Source organism: Mytilus edulis, chromosome 12, assembly GCF_963676685.1.
Source record: "Mytilus edulis chromosome 12, xbMytEdul2.2, whole genome shotgun sequence".
In the NCBI taxonomy this organism is placed as follows: Eukaryota; Metazoa; Mollusca; class Bivalvia; order Mytilida; family Mytilidae; genus Mytilus; species Mytilus edulis.
In genome coordinates, this window is record NC_092355.1 from 36,737,906 (window position 1) to 36,756,625 (window position 18,720).

The following is an 18,720-nucleotide window of genomic DNA, read 5'->3' on the forward strand; positions in this document are numbered from 1 at the left end:
GTAACTTCTAGGTTGTAATTTTCAAGAGAAAAAAAATGCTACCGTATTGAAAGAATAAAATAGCATAGTTCTTCTCTTATGTTTGATGGGTTTCCCTCAGTTTAAGTTGTAACCCGGATTTGTTTTTTTTTTCTCAATCGATTTATGTATTTCGAACAGCGATATACTACTGTTGCCTTGATTTAATTGTTTCTGTTATGAACAGTTATGTAAAAATGTAAGGTGGTATGTTTTACCGTGGCGAATGTGTTTAATATCATGTGACTTCCGGTCGACATGTTTACGTTACATCGGATAGCATGTGTTTCTACCTTGTTCACGACAAGTTATTTACAAGGACTGTTTAAGGGAAGACATCAAAAGTTCAATGTAGGATAAAAAAACATAGTTTTTTCGCTGACCCCCCTACCACCCTTCTTAACTTAATTTGGGAAAAATTGATTTACCTATATGGATATATGTAAAATCGATTTTAGATTAACAAAACTTGCAGCAGTGTTGACCCAACCCCCCTTTCCCCCACCCCCACCTCCCAAACTATTCTATTTAAGTTTTTTTTATCCTACATCGATATTTTGATGTCGTCCCTAAATAAATCATAGAAAATCCATAGCAATAGAAAATATCTGTCCCTATCCATCATAGATTCCTTTTAGAGTGGCATTATAAAGTATTTCCAACCTACAATCATGTAAATGTTTTGAATAGAATATACTTTTTGGTTGTCTAATTTTTATATTTTTATACATCTATGACACATTTACCAATTTTGAAAAAAAAAACCATTTGATCATTTCCTTTTATATAGGAGCGGATATACAGTAGTTAATTTTTTTTGCAAAGTAAGTGCATTCGTGCTAACATTTATGAAAACCCGATATGGAAAAAAGGCGGTTCAACATTTTAGTATTTTTGTAAAAACAGTTCTTTAAATACCAAGGAATTAATGAAAAAAATCATGTAAATATATGCAACAAGGTAAACAGTGTTTTAAAGCCGAGAAGAACTTTTAAATTACAATACAAACCCTTTAACTAACCATACAACATCTTGGTTTTTTTGTTTTTGTTTATTTTTACCTTTTTTTTTCGATTGATTAGTTTATATTTCAAATCATCAAAGGAGATTAGTTACAATAGAGATTCAAAACCTTCTAAATAGTACAGAATAACGCATACATTATATGATAAGCTTGTCGAGTCGATAAAATATTACCATATAAACTCATTATAGATACCAGGATTAAACTTTTTGTACGCAAGGAGCTTCTTTCGTCTACAAACATCCGTCATGCACGCTAAGAAACCACACATCATTGAAGACTTTTAATCTTCTGTCAGTACAAGTGTTACTTTGTTAGTGTCAAATTCTTCTTATCCCTTAATTACAGTCTTTGTGGACTTATTTAATATCTGGCTTATTGACAATCAAACCACCTTATTTAATTGAATACAAATGAATGATACCAATTAAAATGTGCACAATATTGCCTTCTAGAACAGCCATACGCAAATTCGCTTGAGACTAAATGGTTGCAAAGCTAAAAAATATATAAATTAAAAGCAAAAATTGCTCATTGCAGTTGAAAGCTTGGGCCGTGTTCACATTGACCTAAACTCGGTGTTGTGTAAGTGTAACTCACACGTAAACTAAACAAAATTACGTTCCCATTGATAAAATTCAATGTTTACATGTAGTGTAAAACATGTTTTGTCTACATGCAGTCGATACTCGATGTAGGCCTTGTGTAGATTAAGTGTACACAAAACTAGTCATTTGAAACATTAGTTTCACCGTGTATATTTAGGGAAGAAACAATTTTTGAATAAAATTGATATTTATAACAATTATTAATAAAGTTCTTTATGGAAATATTTGTCTAAACTTGATATATTTATTTGGGTTTTTTTTAAACTTTACGTAGCTTTATTAAGCCCTTATCAAGACTCAAAGCAGCATCATTGCCGAACACATAATTCATTTGAGAATTAAGGTCTTTCCGAATCGACTTGACTTGCACAGAAATGTTTGCCACTGGTCTTTACTCAAACAACGGTTCACTCATAAATGCATTACTTAAAAAGTGTGAGGTAAATGTATTGTTTGTCTAGTACATGTATCTCGGATCCGTTAAATTACCCTTAAAAAAAAACATTACTCCCTCCTTTGCCAAATACTCCTTGGAGAAGAAATACCATTTGAAACAAACAGAACGAATAGGAATATAGTGATCCCTAATATATCATTCCTTCTTCTCCTTCAATCTCTGTACCGTAATCTCTATACCGACGTAATGCATTGGCTTTATGAGAATAAAAATATATATTCTTCGCCTGTAAGCACGCTGCTGCAGTCTACGTTTTCTAATGCTTAAACAAGACATCTTTATTATTTTTAAACTACTGCAAATCAGCAAAATGGCTTTCATAAAGAAGCAACCACTTAACTTAAAAAAAGGAAAAGGGGGGGGGGTTTGATAATTTATCTGAGCCAGAAATTTTTCCGCGCAAACGTTTTAATCCGGTTTTTTTTTCGATGCTGGTAATCAATTTTTTTTTCAACATTTAACACTATAATGTATGGGGAAATAGTTATCAAAGGTACCAGGATTATAATTTAGTACGCCAGACGCGCGTTTCGTCTACATAAGACTCATCAGTGACGCTCATATCAAAATATTTATAAAGCCAAACAAGTACAAAGTTGAAGAGCATTGAGGATCCAAAATTCCAAAAAGTTGTGCCAAATACGGCTAAGGTAATCTATGCCTGGAATAAGAAAATCCTTAGTTTTTCAAAAATTTCAAAGTTTGGTAAACAGAAAATTTATAAAAATGACCACATTATTGATATTCATGTCAACACCGAAGTGTTGACTACTGGGCTGGTGATACCCTCGGGGACGAAACGTCCACCAGCAGTGGCATCGACCCAGTGGTGTAAATAGTTATCAAAGGTACCAGGATTATAATTTAGTACGCCAGACGCGCGTTTCGTCTACATAAGACTCATCAGTGACGCTCATATCAAAATATTTATAAAGCCAAACAAGTACAAAGTTGAAGAGCATTGAGGATCCAAAATTCCAAAAAGTTGTGCCAAATACGGCTAAGGTAATCTATGCCTGGAATAAGAAAATCCTTAGTTTTTCAAAAATTTCAAAGTTTGGTAAACAGAAAATTTATAAAAATGACCACATTATTGATATTCATGTCAACACCGAAGTGTTGACTACTGGGCTGGTGATACCCTCGGGGACGAAACGTCCACCAGCAGTGGCATCGACCCAGTGGTGTAAATAGTTATCAAAGGTACCAGGATTATAATTTAGTACGCCAGACGCGCGTTTCGTCTACATAAGACTCATCAGTGACGCTCATATCAAAATATTTATAAAGCCAAACAAGTACAAAGTTGAAGAGCATTGAGGATCCAAAATTCCAAAAAGTTGTGCCAAATACGGCTAAGGTAAAACCCTTGATTTAGAATATTTTTGTATCATCTGCAGGACCTTTTATTTTTATCCATTTGGGGTTCGGAATATTTCCATCGATACACCCCCCCCCCCTCCCCCGATTTGAAGTCAAATGGTCGTTCCCTTACTGCTAGATAAGTTGTCCGAAAACTTTGCATTCGGTTCTACGTAATGAACATTTAAATGACATAGAGTTTACAAGTGTGAACAAATATTATGTACAGGTAATTAAACAAGGTGTATAGATGTGAACAAATTTAATGTGAAACCAATGGCCAGTACGTTAAACTAATTGTAAAAAAGTTTACTGTACATGGCGTTTGGTGTGAACACGGCCTTAGATTACGAACAGTAACGTTATTGATAAACTTAAAATATATAGGTAGGACATTATTATTTATATCATTTTTCGAGGAACTTACCCCTGCAAGATGACACACTGCAACTGTTAATCCGATAGCTACCGATGCCATACCAGCGTCGGTTCTATTTGAATCTATAGTGGCAATAATTACAAAAACCAAAACAAATGTTAAAATCACTTCCACACCAAACCCCTGTCCAACGTTTAAAAGAGGATTAATGGATGTGACACCAAGGTTACTGTGGTATGTAGATACGGTAACCCTGAAAAAATTGAAATAATAAAACATATCGTCATCGAAAGATGTCTTTCACGTTAATGGATAAACATGTATAGAACAATCATTGGTCATTCCGTTGTTCGTATATCTCCAAATTGAATAATTGAATAAGTGTTTGATTTTCCAAAATTTATGCCTGGAGTGACACATTTTGACAGAAATTATCATTTGATGCCGGAAAATTGGTGCCGTTAATGTGATTTTTTTGTATTTGTGATTATCTTTGACCGCTAATTCAAGTCTCATTTTTTGTTTTGTTTTGTTTTTGTTGTGATGTTTTTTACAAGTTATTTGTTCTTGCTGTGTGTCACTTTGATAAGTAGAATCATGTCTGTATTGTTTGAATGCTTATTCTTGGGTTTAATGTTAACTTTACGACAATGTTCCAGGTAATGATTTGCTCATTATTGAGGGCCATATACTTGTATACATCCCAGTCATTTGGAATCAAGTTAAGAGTTGCCTCCTTGAAAAATATATACCACTATTTACTTTATGAATTATTGATTGAAAGTAATTACACGGTAGACATGAAATTAATGATGTCAAACATAGTGTAATGGTTTTTTTTTTAATTCTATTGCTATATATTTGTACCTGTTTCGGTATGTTTTTGGCCTTTGTTAGTCTTATATTATTTTTAATTTTAGTTTTGTGTGTATAATTTGGAGTTTGGTATGACGTCCATTATCACTAAACTAGTATATATATATATATATTTGTTTAGGGGCTAGCTGTAGGATGCCTCCTGGTGCGGAAATTTCTCGCTGCATTCAAGACCTATTGGTGACCTTCTGCTGTTGTCTATTCTATGGTCGAATTGTTGTCTCTTTGACACGTTTCCCATTTCCATTCTCAATTTTATTTTCTGCCCTTCATAGCATGTAGAAAATGTAATTTACAGCTGCAGTACTAGAATCAGTGAAAAATCTGAGTTCTATACATCTATATTGTTTACCTTAACCTAACGTTCCCACGATGATACGTTTAGTTATATATTGAGTAATTTTAAAAGATTGTCGTTACAGTGAAATGCTTTGAAACTTGTGTTTGAACTATTTTCACTCTTTTGTATGTAATTACCCTTTTAAGATGAGTCCTCCGAGTACTGCGCCGACGCTTTGAGCTACTGTGTATAATACTGCACGGACAGGTGTTATGATTCCGCTTGCTGCTAATCCAAACGACACTGCAGGATTAAAATTCCCGCCAGAAATATGTCCAAACATTTGAATTAAAGCCATTATGGAGATTCCAAAAGCGAATGCAATCTGTCAATACAATAATATATATAAATGTATGTTAGAAGTAAAGAAGAGTAAGTACATGTATACACACTGTCGCATAGCTAGTGCTTGTTTGAAATCTTAAATCTTATAGATATAAGAAGATGTGGTATGAGTTCCAAAGAGACAACTCTCCATCCAGGTCATAAATTATAGAAGTACAGGTCAAAGTACGGTCTTCAACACGGAGATTTGACTCACGAACAGCAAGCTATAAAGGGCCCCAAAAATACACGTGTAAAACCATTCAAATGGGAAAAGCAACGATCCAATCTTTATCCTCTAAATGGTTAATTTATTCTTTGCAGAAATGTGTACAAATCACACGATATATATAGTATTGTTTCGATGGAGACAGGTTCGTTTTAACCGTTATAACTTGCTCGCAGACTGGAGGCAATTCTCAAATGTTTACATGCTGCTTTAAAATTTAACATCTTATAATTGTTATTATGTTTGTGTACATTCACGTTATCGTTATGTGTCAATGAAATCAGATACACACATACATAAGGTTGTTGTCTTGTCTTGTCTATGGTCGGGTTGTTGTCTCTTTGACACATTCAACATTTTCTCAATTTTTTACGTATGTCATTACTTGCCAATGAGTGTTACGCGTCATACAATTGTTTATAGCCTAGTGAAAGCCATTAGCTACAGTTATATGACTTAATACTAGTAAAGGAAATGTCTTAATCGCTGTATTACTGCATCTTATTTTATACATATAATACATATTGAACGAAAGTAACACTTTTACATTTATGCGTCCGATGGATTTACACGTAGGTTCATCAAAAAAGCTCAAACCAAGATTTTTATATTCCTAATTACATACATTTGTACCGAACTTATAAATAAGTACTTAACATGAAAAATGGCCACATGTATCGACTTTGTCTGGTGGACTTAACCAATATTGTGTTACAAATTCATCAATTAAATTTAAAGAAACACAGTCTAATAAAGTGGTTACAGATACACTAGGGTATTAACATTCCACCGGCAGTTTTATTGACTAGATGCTACCTACATCTGAACTATTTCTCGCTGCATTGAAGACCTATTGGTGACCTTCTGTTGTTGTCTGTTCTATGATCGGGTTGTTGTCTCTTTGACACATTCCCAATTTCTATTTTCAATTTTATTCCTTCCCTACCAGACATGCAAATTTATTAACTTTTTATATTGCTATGTTGCTAATGTTAGAGAGACTTTTTCATTTTGTTTTCGAGTCTAAAAGCAAAATATCCACCAAGACATTTTTATGAGGTTCTGATAAAAACCAATGTTTCTATAACATCATGTACAATGTTCTAACGGATAGGAAGTTTTTTTTTCATCTTTTCCTTGTTTCCACTTACTTTCCGGTTTCTTTCGAATAATTTGAATTTGAATCAATATTCTTCCAATAAATTAAGAATGTTAATGAAATTAGGATATATGGCAAAAGGATAGCGACCCATCAAAATATCCTATTGATATCGTGAGTTTAAAAATGATTAAACATAAGCATTGTGTTAATCAACTACACAAATGTGCTTGATTTAGAACGTGTTTATTGGAAAAAAATATGACCTATAATGGTTAACTTTTTTTTTCGCCACCTTTTTCGCCAAAACAATATAATTTTTCGCCCTTTTATTATTTTTTTCGCCATGTAAAATACATAAATATATTTTTCGTTTAAAATTTTCCTTTGCTTCATAGTCATGAGAAATTTGTTGAAAAAAAGAAAGATTATAGAATACGTATATATATTTATGACATGCAACTACCGTTACGGTAACATTACTTGCATTATTTGTAACAGTCTTTAATACTACATCGTAACAAAATATGCATATAAAATAACACTTGTTGTTTTTTCAAAAGAAATCTAACTGATGATTTTTCACAATTATGAGTTTTAATACACAATGAAAACTGATGTTAAAAAAACGATTGATTTTATATGCATTAAAACATATAGATTGAACTTTTTTATTTAAATTTTAATATACGATATTTTAAATCATTCTAACCTTTATAGTTGATTGTGGCTCTCCAGTGATAGGTACTGCAGATGCACATCCCAAAAATACAAATAATAATGTCCCTACAAATTCTGCTAGCACAGCTCGCCAAAATGTCCATGTTTTTAATTCTCCAAAGTGTAGGATCCGTACTTCACTCGGTTTTCCGAACCGTATTTCTTGTAGCTTGTTAGCAATGTACATCACATACGCTTCCATACCGGAGGTGATTTTCGGAACGTTTGTTTTTATCCTGAAATTAACAACCATATTTCAATTTTTAGTTTGCTGATCATTGTCGTTTTCAATAGATGAAATTGATTTGATTACCATGTAAGATGACAAAATAATAACTCCGCTTCATTTCATCGTGTGCTATAATCATCTTCAGTCAGAGAATAATGTCAGATGAAATGTAAGTAGGTAAATTAATGTATGTTAAGAACGTTCATTCTCAGAAGTTTAAACATAACTAGTGCATGATAAAATCGAAGAAATGGGGAAGGTTATCGGGTTGTTTAATTAGCTCTAAAAGTCCTAATTGCAATTAAGCAGAAGTTATATTCGATAAAGGGATAATATAACTGTTATGAAGCGCGACAAATTCATTTGACCTAATACGACATCAATAGACTACAATAGGAGCAAATCATTATACAGACATGGGCTTTGCTCATTGTTAAAGGTCGTACGGTAAACTAGTATATTATTAATTTCTGTGTCATTTGGTCTCTTGTGAAAAGTTGTATCATTGGCAATCATACTAAAACTTCATGTTCATATATATGTATAAATATATGGGTAAAGAAAAGAACATTGATATATATGATATATGATAACAATACACAATCCGAGATATTGGATTGTTGGAGTAATTTGCACGAATCATAATTAATAAGAATCTTAATTCATACTGATTATTTCTTTGTAAATCGTATTATTTTAAGCATGAACATACTATAACGTAGAGCGGATCACTTTCATCTTTACTGTGGTATAGGATTATTTACATTGCTGAAGCAGTTCGTGAAATAACCATTTCTGAATTTCCAAACCAATAAAAGATCAATTATTTCAGTTTAAGAGCTACTTGTGGTTTTATAATTTCCGGCTGAATGTTAAAATAAAAAAAAAGTCAAAGGTTTATTTGCTTTTTTTATGTGATCTGACTTTTATTCTTTATCCACTCAAATTGAAATGTACTTTTACACATTAAATAAATCGACACTAGAATTTCATACTTAATACGCTGATAGAATTCATATGAGAAAGAAGATGTGGTATGATTGGAAATGAGACAACTCACCACAAGAGGCAAAAATGGCACACAAATTAACAACTATAGGTCACCGTACGACAATGTCAAACCATTCAAACGAGAAAACTAACGGCCTTATTTACATTAGAACTGCTTCAGTAATGTATTCATTCCAAATACTTAATATTGTGTATTAACGACAGAGTCAAAATCCTTCTTAATCACAAATATATGACAGTTTATATTATTGTATGTACATTTCAGTTGCAGCACATTTTACCTTTCAAAAACAAGACCTGACGTGTGTCAGTGATGCACATGTGTGATATAACTTCCAGTTTTGTCTTGGAGGGCGAGTGAATGGATTTGAAGGTTAAACGTCAGTGACCTACTAATTGATGTGGGGCAGATACCACACGATACAAATATCAAAACAAATACAAAATTACTTATAATTCTTTAGATTCTGAATGGTTGAATTACAACGCATTAAGAAAATCAATGTAGGAGCTAAAAAGTAAAACAACAAAAACACCGAACTACATAAGAAAATGTCTGTATCAAGTCAGGAATATGATATATTTGTTATGTTACTTTTTTTCAACTCCTTTGGTGAAAGTTTATCAATAAACCTGTCTTGTTTTGTGCCTTCATTGTACATTTTTGTACTAAGGAATCATGATATTTTTTAATTATTTTTTTCTTGAAGAATACGCCCATGCGTCTGAAGATCTCTAAATATTCTGAATACATTAAATTCTGAAACAGCAATGATAAGCAAATTCATCTTAAGTGCACTTTGGTGATTATAGTTCAAATAAAAGGTTTTTAACTCACATTACATACGTTTGACTCTATAAATAAACACAATCAAGGACAGCACTGGTATATATTTCAAAATAACCAATAATGTCAACATTGTCAAGCGAATAAATGAATGCCTATCTCAATCGATATCCATCTTTGATTTCTTCAGGCATAGAATAATTACAAAAAAATCTCAACAGGTCATTAAAGTACCGTGTAATTAAAGTAAAGATTTTAACTTTGCAATGTATTCTCTAATCAAGCAGCTTCTATAATACTTAAGGTTTTTAGTACATTTAGTGACGGTCGATTTTTCCTAAAGTAAAAACAAACATTTTCAATTATATTTTATAGTTGTGTCATTCATAGAAAAAAGACATTAGAATGCCATTACGATTCTGTATTACAACATAGCAGGCTAGTATTTTATAAATCAGTCTTTAAGAATTAAGTCAAAACATCAATTATTTTAAGCTCTAGTAATTTGTTATTCCATATATGTCAAGTTTTACTTTTTTTCTTGACATTCTTAGGAAATTGCTATAACAAAACGATACAAATATTAACAGCACGCTATGTAAAACTAAATATAAAAGTAAATATTTTTTTTATGATATTAAACGCCTACTACAAGCGGGTTTGGATGGGATTGACAGAAAGGAGAATAAAAGTAGGTAAAATTATAGATATTAGAGAATAATGGGGTGCAATTATGTATTAAAGAATAGAGAATTAAAAGTCAAAAATATCACGAAAAAAATAATAAAATAAATATAGAAAAAAGTGACATGTTATACAAAAACACGACCCTAATATCACCAATTCAGACCCTCATAAAAGCTCTACTTAGTTCGAGAAAAATGAGCATCGGTTTCAACAGTAAAAAGGAAAAAGAAAATATTTCACATAATAAATCAATTCAAAATTCTATAGATATTATAACTGCAAGGTTTCATTGTAATATGAGTGTAGCTAGTTCACAGAAACAGCTTACATTTGCGGTCACGTGATTTCAGTGGTGTTGTATGTGTAACATACTGCCTTTATGCGTAATGGTTTTAATTCGTGACAATTTCCCATAATAAAACCAACAGATTAAAAAGACTCATCTTTATGGTAAGCTTTTAGACATTGAGAAAATTTAAACTGGTCAAACACTTTGCAATTTCAAAGTTAACACATCATGTACATTGGCTCTATATAATTGCAAATCAGCAGTTTTCAATTTTGTTCCTGGTATCTATGATGAGTTTATTTGTATACTGTTTGATATATCTTTCTTTAAACCTATTTACCAATCTGTGTATTATATGGCCCATGTTTCAAAAGCTCAATTTGGACAATCAGTGGCGGATCCAGAAATTTTCATAAGTGGGGACCAACTGGCTGCCTAAGAGAGGACCCGATTTCGTCACGCTTCAGTGATTCCCTATATAAACAACCAATTTTTTTCTCTAAAAAGGGCGGGGGCGGGCCCCCTGCCCCCCCCCCCCCCCTTAAATCCTCCTCTGACAATGTCAGTGCTCCAATTCATCACACCTATTTATAAATTTCAATAAATTTGAAAAGCACAAGATAGGAATTTCATTGGAATCATATTTAAAGCAGTTGACACATAATTATAATTTGATCATTGATAAGATTGATTTTATTTCCACTTATGGGTTTGGATGTCCCATTAGTGTCTCTTATAGCGTTAAAGGGAACATGCAGATCTGAGCTGTAACTTGCAAGAATTTTGTACGGGAGCATATTTTCTTCGAGTTGCATGTATTTGAATAGTTGCTGAACAAGCAAATGTATTTTTTTAATTGTTGTGTTCTAGGTAAAAGGTCATGAAATAAATTGAACGGAAAACACATAAACAAACGACAACTACTGCTTTACAGGCTCCTGACTTGGGACAGGCACATACAAACAGAATGTGGCAGGGTTAAACATGTTAGCGGGATCACAACCCTCCCCTAACATCAGATAGTAGTATAAAAGTACAACATAACAACTATCTATAAAAATCAGTTGAAAAGGGCTTAGCTCGTCGGATGGACAAACATAAAAGTGGACGTGGACGGGTACTTGTACATCCCATCAACAAAAAGACACTAGGTACAGATATGAGAGTACTCGTAGTTAAATGACAGCTACATGTAGTTCAAAGCTTCGAACAAATAATCATGCATATAAGACTAAATTATCAATCCGTTCACATCAAAGGTAACAATTGGTATACTACGGCTTCAAAACACGACAATTAAGTACATGTAGCTGACATTTTTTCACATCATAACAGACAGAGAGAAAAAAAATCAGTGACGATTATACGATATGTTTGCGTAAAAATTATATGATCGTGCACAGCAGACTAAGTTGATAATATATACATGCATTGGTTCAAGATTTGGATAAAGTTTATTTTTCACAAGTCACTCGTTTCATATGACTTAACTTTCACTTACCAAAGTACTGCAGTACTATATTGGTACAGTAATTCAGGTTGAGTGTAATATATGATCAATTGTGTATGATAACCATGTATAATATATACTATAATAGACTAAGACAGAGTCCGACGAATTTATAGTTTGTAAATAAGATAAGCCTAATATATATAATCAGGGTAATGTTCACCTGAGGGAAAATATATACATTCTAATGCTATTCGTTTAGAACAATAATTTTCAGTCGACCTTGAAGAATATTTTAAAGGGTTAGATTCCTTCCAGTTCGTAACTCTAGAATACCACTATTTTAAATTCCGATTTTTTTTAGTATGTCAGTACTAAAATATTAACCATTCTGTATCTTATTATTTTTGTCAATATTTAAACCCTTAAAAGAATCGCCGTAAGGTGGTATGGGTGTCTTTCGCCCATCTTTGATTGAAAAAAACAGAGAATCTAAGATCCAGATTTTCAATCAAGTTAACCAAATTGATACAGGAAAGAAGATAACTAATGTGAATTTGCATTTAACAGAACAAATTTATGAGATTAAATATTATTAATATTTTAACAAGTGTGAATTACATTTTGCTAGATTTTTAATGTTTTTAAATTGGCATTTTAAGGGGAGGTAACTCTAAAATAGTGCATTTTTTCAATAGGAATCTACATGGAATGAGCCAGAGTATGAACAAATTCTATCATTTTTAATTCAGACTCCCATTCCAACTTTATAAAGTATATACTTAAAAGTATAATTCAAATACGTCCAGTGTTTATGTTTGACATCAGGGGACTGTTTATCGAAACTGTCCTAAGATCGGTCCTAAGAATTTCTTATGACAGAAGTTAGGATAAAGTTATGACCGACTTACGACACGTATTAGCATGTTCAACGAAGCTATCTTAGGATTATCTTAGCTAGGACGTCCTAACTGCGGTCCTAAGGCAGCAACCATTTGATTTTCGGGGGGGGGCTATGGATTTTTTTTTCTGGACAAACTTTTTTTTTCGCCTTCGGCGAAAGACAATCTATTTTTTTGGCGACAAGTCGAAAACAATTTTTTTTTTCAATTTTAGCATTACATATAGTGGCAGCTGAGGGTGAAACAAACAATTTTTTTCTCAGGGTCAAAAACAAATTATTTTTTTTCTCCAAAAACTTGAAACAAACTTTTTTTTTCAAAAAATAAAATCCATAGCCCCCCCCCCCCCCAAAAAAAAATCAAATGGTTGCTGCCTAAGTATTGCCGGAAAAGAAAATAGCAAATTTAAAAATTACAAAATTGAAAATATTTTATCAAATTTAACAAATTACTAAAAAAAAGATTGATAATTATAGAATAATTATTAGTTTAAAATTAAAGGTAAAAATGGTTTCGTGGACACGTCCTAATCCTAAGAGAGCTTCGATAAACAGGCCCAAGGAGAATAAATATAGGCCACATTGTTTAGATGCCAAATACGATCAGTAACAGTTCCGTGGACTTTTTCATTTGTACCCAAAATATTTAGACTATAAACTATATATATACAGTGCGTCGGTCACAGTGCAATGTGATTTGGTGTCACGATGTATCTCAGTAGCATAAGTTCGAATCCCGGCGAGGGAAGAACAAAATATTTTGCTTAAGCACATTAACAGAATTAACATTGTTAGGCTGATGTTTAGACTATAAACTATATACATACAGATTTATATATACAGATTTATAGTTTGTAAATAAGATAAGCTGATTACATAATTCGGTCAGACTACAGATCAACTAAGGATAAATTTATACATTCTTACAGGAGCACTTATTTATTTTGTTATCATCATGAATATCTTTTAATCCATCGTTTCTTACTGCTTCAGATTTCTAAACAGCAACTATTCGAACGACACTGATAGGTCCTTTGCAACCGAAATGCACATCTGGTGAACAAAATTAATTCAAGCCTGGTATCAACTGTTATTCATTCTTCTCTATTTTACATCTTAAACTTTTAGTAGCATGTCATTTACGGTGGAAAGTGGATGAAGACACAAAAAGAAAATTCCAAACTCATAAGTCGTGAAGAAACTGACGATGTACAGAAGGGTTAAAAAAATGATGATATTTTGAAAGAATAGTTCGTGGCGATTTGCCTCTCATAAAACCAACTTCTTAAAATTATTATTTAATTATGCATATTTTATGAATAGAAAGCTTACTATGTACTTTTGATTATCAAATACAAAAAAAAGATATATCAATATATATGGACTAATGAAATTGAGAATGGAAATGGGGAATGTGTCAAAGAGACACCAACAGGTCTTCAATGCAACGAGAAATTCTCGCACACAGAGGCGTCCTTCAGTCCTTAAGTTCATTGTTATTTTCAGATTCTTGGATATTTTATGCGATATTATTCACTGCACTCTTATACTTTATTTCACTATTTTACCCATATAGATAGTACATTTCAACAATGATTGATTGCTTGTAACGTTCAGTGGCAAATATTACATGGATGTTCAGGACGAGTATGAGAATCGCAATGAATATATATGTTATAATATTAAATCAAAATAGTTGTAAAAGAATTATAATTGATAAAATAAACATAGTACAGTTACGCAAGTTAAAGTTTATAATTAGGAGCATTGTCACAATATTTCACTGTATAATTCTAGTTCAACCTTAAAATAAAAAAAAACGTAAATAGGCAACTCTAACTTGTTGAACTATAAAATAATAATAGAAAATCGAAAAAAAATATTGTTATTTTTTAGTATATTTCTAATTGAATACTTTCCAAATAGGTCACATTTGTATAGAAAGCACATAAAATCGGCGAAAAACTTTCTTAAATTTGTTTTGAAGATAATCAAATTTCAAATCCATACATTTTTTTTTTATTTATATGCTACTGGTACCGTACATACATTATGCTTAGTAGTATGTATTATGATATAAAATAATTAAAGTAAATTTACCTTACCTAAAACGGAGTATGTCCGGATCGTTTGAGCGTCAGTTCTCAATATTGACAGTAACCAACTTGTGTTAGAGATTGCAAAATGTGCAAAATTAAATAACGTTAAATGCACATTTTCTTTTTGATCCCAAATCATTAAATTTCGTTTTGGGGGATGTTTTCTCACTCCAGTGCAATTTAAATAATCGGTTAATATTGTGAAATAGACCACAATGATGACAATTTGGGCGAGGACGAAAGTCGCACGGGAAATCTGACAATAACACTGCATTACATAACTGCCTTAATCCTTTTTATATTGGACGTTTATGGTTTTAATGTAAAAGTTTTCGATTGAATAATTCCAAAACACATTTGAAACTTTTGTGCAGTAGTGATTGTCTCTTTTATTACGTCTCATTAGATATATTTTTTCTTTCCTTTATTCATGACCTTTGTTGTTAAATTTACATTTAAATTTTAGCTAGTGAACTGAACTGTGTTTTAAGTTCAAGACATCATAAATGAATCGTGTTTAAAAGATGTCACCGTGATCTTGATGTTCTAATATCCTACACATTATTCATTTCATATATACAATGTTGGTTACGCCTCTTGTGGTATGAAGAGATCTTCGGTTGAATAGACAACTTTCGAGTTCGAAGCATTTCCGTTAAAAACTCTAGTTTTAGTGGACGTCATTTGTGCGTTTAGGGGCGTCGTCACTTCCATTCCAATGTTGAACGAGTGGTTGGAAATATAATTCTATATTGTACGAATTATTCTGCAAATTGAATTCTCGGTTACACGCCATTATTCCGACAGCCCATTAGTCCGACAACCCATTGGTCCGACAACCCATTAGTCCGACAACCCAACAGTCCGACAACCCATTGCTCCGACAGCCCAATACTCCGACAACCCATAAGTCCGACACTTATCAAGTCAAATGCAAGTATCAGGGTAAAATATTTTTTGTCTGTCTGTATTATTACGTTTATGTAATAGCATATTTTAAGAAATAACTCCGTATATATAACATAAGACTAAGGTAGTTCGAATACTTTCTATATATTCAATTCGAAATCTGTATATAGAATAGAACAGAAAAGAATATTTCATTTTCCAAATAACACAGTCTATAAAGAGCATACAAATCATGACCAACCAGTAATGGTGCGAGCTACTGGTGATACCCCCGCCCAAATATTTCGGTAAACAGGAAATTGTGGAGATGTGAATCTAAAAAAGCATCACACAGTATAACTGACTTATATAAACCTTGAAACCAAATTTCAGAAATCATTGTATTGTAGTTTCTGAGAAAAATATGACGAAAATGTTCAACTTAGCTCTCATGTAAAAAGTGTCCGGTAAACAGAAAGTTGTTGAGTTAAGAATCTGAAAATGCATCACGCGATAAACCCGACTTCAATAAACCCTGACACCAATTTCAGAAATCCTTGTAATGTTTTTCATGAAAAAGAAGCAACGAAAATATTCACGGGGCGGACGGACGAACTGACGGATGGACGGACGGTCAGACAGAGGTAAACCAGTATACTCCCCACTTTTTCGAAGCGGCGGTATAATGATTGGGTCAACATTCAGACATTACAATACTAATTTATACTAGTTATATTTATTTCACCATCAGCCTCAGTCACAATATGAGCCAAAACAAAATAGGAAAAAAAGAACTAACACATTGATATGAAACAACAGTCAGTATCAAGACCTGTACTACATAATTCAAATGAACTAATACATTAATACAATCATAATTTTTCCAATAAAAGTTAAGTTTTCTTGTGTTAACATCGAAGATTAATCATGTTTATCTAACTTTTTAAAGTTCTGACAAGTGCTAGAAATATGCTGAAAGAGTTCCTCACTCAAATTATTATGAAAGAAGCATTCGATTGAAAAATGACGCTCATCCTCAACCTATCAGCTGTACAATACGATTTTTTTAGTATCTGGCATTTTCTATTCCTAATGTAATGGGTGAGCACCGATTCTTAATTAACATATGCGCTACCTTTCTTAAAATCAATGATATCTAAATATTTTTCTCCTTGAAACAATCTTTAAATGAAAAATAAGTGTCAAGTATGCCACAAAACACATACTGTACTAAGTTTTTACAACTAGATAATTTGACAAAGACACAAGCGTGACAAGAATTTCACACATTGTCTTAGATTTTTTACTAGTTGTTATATTGGCTTTTATATTGCACTCGTTCTATTTTTAAAAGCCGTCAAATTGAGTTGACTGTTTGTTTCTTTGTCATATACAGTCCCTGAACCGATATCACTTTTCCTCATGAATATTTAAATAGAAGTTGCCGAAATGTTCATGTCCGTCATACTTGTTTTTCGTAATAAGTTTTGTTGTAAATCATAAGTCCTGTACCTCCCCCAACCATTTTAAAGGAGGGATATTTTTCCTAGATTTTAAAATAAGCTTGGGATATAAAATTAGTATCCCTAAAAATCTATTGAGTGTCATCTCTCAGACTATGTTTGATCTATCGTTTTTGGAAGTGACTTGTAGTTGTCTCAGTATTTCGTGGATTCACATTCCCGAACATGATACCGTATTCATAAAAAACACCAGGTGAACTCGAACATCACAGACTGACAGTTGACACACAAACGACAAAATGTAAACAAATAAATACCCAAACACGTAAAACGAAAAAGGGTCGAATGTAAGGACTTAGCAGTAGCAATTAGCATGTGTATCAACTCCAATATAATGAGACAACTATACCGCATGGAAAGAATAATAGGAATCAAAACGGACAACCCCAAATATTCAAGAGAACAGAGTTGGTCTTTTTAAAGAAAAATTACCAATACACACAAGACAGATGCATTGTCGGAGTAATGGGCTGTCGGAATAGTGGGCTGTCGGAGTATTGGGCTGTCGGAATAGCGGGCTGTCGGAGTAATAGGCTGTCGGAGTAATGGGCTGTCGGAATAATGGTTGTCGGACTAATGGGATGTCACCAAATTCTCAAAATTGACAATCAACACTGCTGTCATTAGGGAATTGTCATAAAGTACCTACAGAGCAACCATTATAAATTTATAGTTTATCCAACACAATGACGATCACTAAGACGCTTGATGAACGTAAATAGTGCAGGGATACAGGCGACCCCCTCTATCTGGTATATGACGTCATAAAGGCGTGAATAATTGACGAGTTTTTGCCGGTGACGGATGAACTCGAAAGTGGTCTATTAGATTTAATCTATTCCATGTTGCTTTTTCTGGTTTCTGGTGTAATGAATATGCATGAGATATTTGTCACATTACGTTAAAAAAATTAAAAAAATAAATCTTTCGTTTCCGCTCTAACCACTGTCTTCGTATCCTTTCCCACTCGCTTTGATGGCCCATTACAGTTCATTAGGGAACGAAATATTTTTTAATTTACATCATAAAAACATCATTTTGTTTCTCGATCGATCGACGCAAATGACTAAAACTAACTGAAGGTCGTTCAGGTACACTTTTATTGTATTATCGAATTAGCCGTTTCAGAAGATAATGAAGTCTGGGTTACCAAAACGTTGTGATTGGCCTTCATCGTCATCAGCAACTGGAGTTAAACCAATAACGTGACGGTATGTTTTTCTTTTTGAGGTACCAACAATAAAATTACCAACAATCCTTTAAATTTACATTCGACGAAGCAACAAAAATATAGAGGGTTCCGTATATATGACAAAAAGTTAAAAACAAAAATACCGGATATCTTTAAATGGTGATATATTTTTTTCATTTGACCTCATTTAGTTTTCATATAGTGTATAATAGATATAAAAAGATGTAA

General features: G+C 32.6%; 1 protein-coding gene across 12 annotated transcripts in view; it reads right to left on the minus strand.

The window, feature by feature from the left end:
• LOC139498378 (aquaporin AQPAn.G-like) overlaps positions 1–18,720 on the minus strand; it is a 337,743-nt gene that overhangs the window by 245,763 nt on the left and 73,260 nt on the right. For 10 of the 12 annotated variants that reach the window (XR_011657914.1, XR_011657913.1, XM_071286763.1 and 7 more), the window contains exons 2-4: positions 7,429–7,672; positions 5,202–5,389; positions 3,897–4,101 (exon numbers count right to left, since the gene is read on the minus strand). Coding sequence is in view for 9 of the 12 variants with exons in the window: in XM_071286760.1 (XP_071142861.1) it covers positions 3,897–4,101; positions 5,202–5,389; positions 7,429–7,672 (637 nt within the window). In the remaining 3 variants the exon portion in view is untranslated. Of the gene's footprint in view, positions 1–3,896; positions 4,102–5,201; positions 5,390–7,428; positions 7,673–14,895; positions 15,031–18,720 lie in introns of those variants that run through there. The other 2 variants (XR_011657915.1, XM_071286765.1) reach the window with 1 other exon arrangement.